Below are 6,711 nucleotides of genomic sequence, written 5' to 3'. Positions count from 1 at the left end.
ATGAAATTCTCGCTCACTCGGGATTTTCGCGAGCTATCTTCCAATTGAGTGGGGATTGCATCCGTCTGATGCTGGAGTTCGCTAACCGTGGTGCTGGTAAAGGATCTCTTTACTCCAAAGAACTTAGGGATCCTAAATTCGCAAACTGCTATGTATAATGGGTGTGCTTAATTTGCCTTTTATCTATAATTTTAGAGCCAAAATGGAAACTGTGATCTGATATAAAACCAGATTCGGCACCACAGTACTTGTCTGAGAAAGAACCCATGTACAATAATTTAGCTCTCATCTAAGAACATAAAATTCATTAGCTACGAAGTGAACTTAAAACCAAAAGATCAAATTAGAGAACATAATTCGATTCATTAGCTGATTAAGCACACCCATTATACATAGCAGTGAAAGTACACTAAAAACACATCAGAGATCCTACTAGAATGAAACCCATTACTCTTGTCAATACCCATCAAGAAAGAGACCTTCATCTCCTTGGCTTCAGCAGAAGAAACAATTCATATGAAACCTGGATTTCCTTGGTTTTTTCTTTTTGGTTAAATTTAGTGCCAATGACACGTCTTGGAAATATATAAAACAAAAGTCTGGTAGCATTAAGTAAATAAATATTAATGTCCTATCATTAGATAATTGAGATTGCACCACCCTTTCGCCATCTCATTTGATTTCTCTATAAATTTCTTTAATAACTCTTTCTCTTTCTCAGAAGGTTCCTCGCATTCCTCCGGCCTCCTTTTACACTGTAGAATATACTCTTTCTTTTTATCAGAAAACTCCACACATTTCTTCGGCCTCCTTTTACACTAAAGAATAAACACAATCCCAAACAAATCAGATTCAACTTCATAGTAGTTAAGAGTAGACCAAACAATGATATCTCTAAGACCTACATTCTAACATGAGCCAGCAGGCAACCTACGGAAAGAATATTTCATTAAAAAAATGGGAAGAATATTTCTACGAAAATATACACTATCCTACGGAAAGCGTTGTATTAGCCCATGTGTTCTTACCTAGTCCTCTTTACAGATCCGATTTCCAGTTGTCTTCTTCTTCTCGGCAAACACCACACCACGTCGCTGTTCAACCGTCTGCTGTCTCCTAGCAGGATCATCCTTGGTTTTGGAACAAACATCTCCCTTCCTTGGAAGTTCACTAACGAGCTTTTTTCTGGCAGCCTGCCCAATAACAATAAAATTGGTAAACAAAAGAAATAAGCTTCACAGGAATCCTAGATTCCCTGATACAACAAAAGATTTCAACAGAAACGTGTCTTGCCGACTTTATAGAAAACCAATGAAGGTCTGGAAAGACACGAGTTAGTTGTGGGCCACATGGAAATGATCCAACATTTTGACTTCCTATAAGAACAATTACAGAAAATTTGTTCATTCATACACTACACTGCTACAGCATCACAAAAGCAAATGGATCACAACCTGTTGTTGTAGAATCCAGACACTCGATAAATAAAAACACGAAAGAGCAAATATTGAAATTAGTTTTGGCACAGGGCAACAATACCTTTTTAATGTTCCCCCGAACTCCTCTTACAGTCTGAATCGCTGCACCTTCAAACCAATCAATTTCAAGATCTGATGTAAACATGTCTTTGATGAGAGCAGTTTTCTTGAAGGTCTTGAGAGGAGACCCAATTTGTTTGCGCTTCTTCATTATCTTTGTAACTATCTCTGCAGCCTGGGTAACGTCAAGTATGACACCAATTGCTGAAATCCGAAATGCAGCCTGGGGAATCAAGTATAAGTCAATCAACAAACGATGCAGAACTCAAACATACAAGCAAATCAACAACAGGAAATTAACGGATAGCCTCTTCTTCAAAAGAAACAAATATGTATTAGAGGAGATGACCGACATAAAATGTGAGTATTTATTGGACAGGTAGGCGCAGTAATATGTTCATGAAACGTACGGTACAATCTGAACAAGACAAGTCTCAGGAAGTACATAGTTATTTTCTCAGTTTAGGCCAAGTACTCGGGAAATCAAGGATACACGGTATGAACTTAAACACGCATTTTTTTCATCTAATTTAATGCAATACCCCTCGATGTTGCGGTTGCAATTAACCAAGTACTGAAATACCATAGTGATGATAAGTTAAAAGTTCAAGTAGAATACGTCAGATCTTATTGCCTGCCAGATTTTGTATAGCTACAAAACCAGTATCAGGAGGTGCAAGAGGACCCCAAAACATTGCAAGACAATCTGCGTGCTCGGGAGTAGAATCGATACGATGCAAACCGTTACCACAGTCTTCCTGCTCCTGGGCATAAGTGGATCTGGTCTGGTAACGTTTCCAACCAGCTGAAACAATGATTGGGTCTCTTGTCTTCAATAATTTCCTATGCCAGCTATGTCGCTTAAGCCTCGCCTAAAAGTACAACAAAAATATATGAAAAAATCGAAGCATAAACTCCTAATGACAATAAGCATTGTACAACATCCTAAATAAGGTGTTATATGCCAGAAGAACATGGATTACTTAAGTGTGCCTCCGGTGCTAATTTATTAAAAATGTACTGAAGAATTCAGTAAACATACGATTAAAGACAGAACAAAACAAGGGGCCATTGGCTGCATTACACAAGTCTAAGCTTAACAAGAAAACAGTAGTTGCTTAATAATTAGCTGTTGTTTAGTCTGATAGAATGTAGTAGAGAAGAAATTCTGAGTTATGAAATGAACAACAATCACAGAAAAGCAAGGTGATAATGCAACCCAAGCAGCAGCTGAGAAACAAGTCAAGTTTAATGATAACAAATCAAGCTTGGACACAGCATAGTACATCAGATCCTTATTTTTGTCCATTTCATTCATTGACAAATCATAGGTGCCTTCGGTCTTTGTGGTGTGAGAATTGATATTTAAGTTAAACTAGTATTTGATGCAATAAGGACGATGTATACAAAATTCAGATTCATACATGTACGGAGCACTACCAATCAACAGATACCACACATATATCCCGATTGACATAACCATGTAAGGATTGCAAGTGTGCTTCTATGAGCACAAACGGTGTTACCAGATATACTGCCTTCTAGTTACGCTTATTAGTTATTCGAACCAAAAAAAATATATACTAAGAAATTACACAGGCCCTTCCAATTGAAGTTAGCGTGATACCTTCATATATCCAATATTCTCCTCTTCGAGACTGATACCTCCGACGAGGATAGGGTGATTGGGATCAATATTTTTAGTCATCTCAAAAGGGACATCACGAACCTCCAACTTTAAATAAGTTCCTGCTCTGAAACCTGCGATCTCCGATTGGGTTACCTCATCAATATCGTTGAGTTCATCCAGATATTCTGCATCCTTGTCATAGAGAAGATCCCCAAGACCAGACATTGGTGCATAAAAGAGTCTTTCCTTGTCACTCACTCCCTTAATTTTGGCAGCAATTGGTAAAGAGCAGGGATCAGCTAAGCTTTTAATACCATATACAGGAAAATCACCAGCACCAGCAATATGCACCTGGTATCATACACCTTAAATCAGTACTTACAATAGTGGAAGAAAGAGTGAAAACAATAGGTCGGACGTACAGAATAATAGGCTGCTGTTCCACTCATTCTTTTATATGACGGGCTCATAACAATTCCCGCTCATTGATATGCTCTTATTAGGAAAAATGACTACCAAATCAAACACAATACAATACGATATCTTACAAAAATAAATCAAACACACCACAATATGATATTTCACAAGGTGGCCAAACAAGAATACATTCGTAGAGAGTCTATAGTTCTGAAAGCAATGGAATCAAAACATGTTTGCTGGAAGAAGTACCTGAGTTCCTCTCCTAAAATTACTGCCTCGAAGATAACCGTACATAACTATGTTTCTATCGCATTTATTGTCAATGTGCACTCTCTCTGGAGAAGTAACATCCTCAAAATGATCGACGAGCACATAAGGATGTGCAGTTTGCCAGGACAAAGGGTTGAATTTCATAACTGATATGAACGCTCCTAGTTTGTGAATCTCATCGTCCATGTACCTGTTAATTATAATTATAAATGAATAAGAAACAACAATGGAGAAGCAGCAATCCTTAATCGAGACTTGCAGATTTTATTTCTTCTAATAAGTGCATTACGTTAAAAATCAGCAAACAATATACATTAAATGCATGGGTTATAATACCCTATTCATCTAAACAAAAACTTACATTCCCTTATCAAGATTAGACAAGTAGAATACTTCTGCTCCACCGTATATTTCGTTCCGGAACTGACGACTGAGGCGCTGCTTGGTTTCCTTTAGACTTCCATCAGGTTTGATCTTATCAAGATTTGTGAGGACACCAATGACATTTGGAAAGCCGTGAACTTGTAGAAGGTTAAAGAACTCAAACGTTTCCTGAAATAAATAAAGGCATTTTGCAATAAGAAAGAAAGGCCTCAGAAACCACCATATATATTTCGAAAATGAACATCTTTGAAGACATAAGAAACTAAAATATTTAAATATTTTATCTGCAAATGAAGGAACTGATTTCTTTTGAGAATGAACAGATACTGTGAGTCTGTGACTTGTTTCTATGCATCACACAGCAGGCATACAAACACAATCACAAATTCGCCTTTTCTCTATCAGTGAATAACTGTCAACACAGTCAGCTGTATCATGCCACCGAGAGTTATTCATTGCATGATGCTCCAAAAAAGAAGAGGAAAATGACGAGAGAAACATCATATTTCATAACAAATATGCGAGAAATTGTGAACTGCGAGTGGACGAAATTTTGCTGTTAAAAAGAATTACCCCGTAGGAACACTAGTACTTGTTCCGAAAACAGCAACATAAAGTTTTAATATTTCTGCGACTTAGTTATATAAAGTCTGAAAATATGAAATAATAAAAGAAGAGGGAATGATCGAGAAGAAGAAGATACATGGTTGTTCCTTTCTTCAAAGTGTAGTGATTATGTATGTTTAATATACTCGGTAGTTTTGTCCTCTCGAAAAACCAGTATCATTGTTATACAAGTGAGAGATCGAGACATTTTAAACTCGGTAATGATCTTCCTGAGTTCCTCTAAGTCAAACAAAAGCCCAAGGCGGCATCATTGAAGTCAATTCAAAAGATTGTACAAGAAAGTTGATGACTGGAAAGCTTTTTCACAATTCATAATGAGTATGAAAGCATGAAACAGGTATCTAGCTAGTATGATCAGTACCACTGAAAATGGCAGGAATTAGTATGAGACCCAAAGAACCAGTCATTCTTGTAACAATTAAAATAAAATCTAAACGAACTATCTACTGTGACTTACCATTTCAAACCCATAACTTGCATCAATGCAAAATAACACCAAATCAGCGTATTTTGCAGCATCTATCATGCCATTAACATCATTTGGGCACTCCACAAACTGCAGCCGCCTATGCTTACCTATCAAAAATACAACAAAACAAGATTATCATTTGGGCATGAAGGGTTTAGAACAACTAAGACCACATAATGCAAACAACAAGTACCTGATACCACAGTAATAGGACCTCGAACGTTATCTAGATGGTGCATAGTAAAAAACTTCGCTAGAGATTTAATCAGCATGGACTTCCCAACCTACAATCGCGTATTAAAAAGCGTCATAACCCCCTAATTGCTTGGAAATAAGATAATCGACGAAAGCATAAACAAAACATAAACCTCAATTTAGGTTAAAAGCAAAGAAAATAATACTACCTTGGGAGGTCCTTGAACTAGAACAACGTATGGAACTGGTTCTTCTTCGTCGAGATCATGTTGCAATTGTACCTCTTTCTGATCAGTGGTTGCTGCTTGTGATTGTGCGTTTCGATTGTCATCACTCTTTCTGTCATAAATTATCAAACTGTTATTATAATCCCAATGACGAACAAATCTACCTTCGTACCGATTACTAATTGAACTAAAAGAAGAAGAATCGATCCCCATTTCAACCCTAGATTACACCAGCAGAACTAATTTGCCTTCTTGGGATTACAGAGGTTATTTTTCTATTTTAACTCGCTGGTTTTTTTCCTGAGAGTCTTGAGTAGGGCTGAACATGGTTTCGATTTTTGGCTGGAATCAGACCAAACCAGACCAATTAGAAAGAAACCAAACCGAACCATTTACTAATGGATTGGTTACGGTGTAGAAAGTGGGAAACCGATAGTGTTGGTTTTGGTTTAGTTTGACCTCTAAAACCAAACCAAAAACCATTGGAAAACCGATTAATTTTTAAACTTAGTTTCTACCGTCGATTTACAAGTATTAGATTCTACCCATTGATTTAGAGGATAAATAGAAACCCTAAATCTAATATTTCATTATGATACTCTCCCTCTTTCTCTTTCTCCTTCTCTCAGTCGCCTCCCTTCTCCACCCCCAACTACAGCTGCTGCTACTCGACTTTTTTCTTCCCGTCTTTCTTTTTTTTTATTTGTCAATAACTAAATTAAGATATATTATATATCTTCTTTTGATCTCTAGAAATAGAGTAAGCTCTAACTATTCTTGATAAAAAAAATTTGTCTGTAAATTTGTGTAAACCAATACTATCGGCAATTACGATTTTTTTATCTGTAAATTTGTGTATTTTTTTTTTTTGGTTTGACATAATTATTGGCTAACCAAAAACCACTGGAACAAACCGAAACCAACTGCAACCATTTGGAAACCGAACCAATA

General features: G+C 36.8%; 1 protein-coding gene across 2 annotated transcripts; it reads right to left on the bottom strand.

Moving 5' to 3' along the window:
* Positions 1 to 312: 312 nt before the first annotated feature.
* LOC113284244 (ribosome biogenesis protein BMS1 homolog) lies at positions 313 to 6,059 on the bottom strand. Of its 2 annotated transcripts, XM_026533657.1 has the most exons (10): positions 5,743 to 6,059; positions 5,532 to 5,622; positions 5,327 to 5,445; positions 4,220 to 4,410; positions 3,838 to 4,048; positions 3,166 to 3,519; positions 2,165 to 2,410; positions 1,540 to 1,761; positions 1,029 to 1,193; positions 313 to 818 (listed from the first exon to the last, which is right to left on the bottom strand). In XM_026533657.1, the coding sequence occupies exons 1-9, from the start codon at positions 5,971 to 5,973 to the stop codon at positions 1,029 to 1,031; spliced, it is 1,830 nt and encodes a 609-aa protein (XP_026389442.1). In that variant the 5' UTR covers positions 5,974 to 6,059; the 3' UTR covers positions 313 to 818. The 2 variants fall into 2 exon arrangements, with proteins under 2 accessions (XP_026389442.1, XP_026389443.1); XM_026533658.1 differs by lacking the exon at positions 2,165 to 2,410.
* Positions 6,060 to 6,711: the final 652 nt, after the last annotated feature.

Source organism: Papaver somniferum, chromosome 5 (assembly GCF_003573695.1).
Source record: "Papaver somniferum cultivar HN1 chromosome 5, ASM357369v1, whole genome shotgun sequence".
Classification (NCBI taxonomy): Eukaryota; Viridiplantae; Streptophyta; class Magnoliopsida; order Ranunculales; family Papaveraceae; genus Papaver; species Papaver somniferum.
The sequence above is the reverse complement of the archived record's forward strand: the minus strand, read 5'-3'. Positions and strand labels throughout refer to the sequence as shown.

Bases quoted from the DNA above. Each gene is read 5' to 3' on its own strand.
- LOC113284244 (XM_026533657.1), bottom strand. From the start codon at position 5,973: ATGGGGATCGATTCTTCTTCTTTTAGTTCAATTAGTAATCGGTACGAA. The intron at 5,446-5,531 runs GTACTTGTTGTT...TATTTTTGATAG, and splicing joins TCCTATTACTGTGGTATCAG to GTAAGCATAGGCGGCTGCAG. The intron at 4,049-4,219 runs GTAAGTTTTTGT...TATAATTAACAG, and splicing joins TCTAATCTTGATAAGGGAAT to GTACATGGACGATGAGATTC.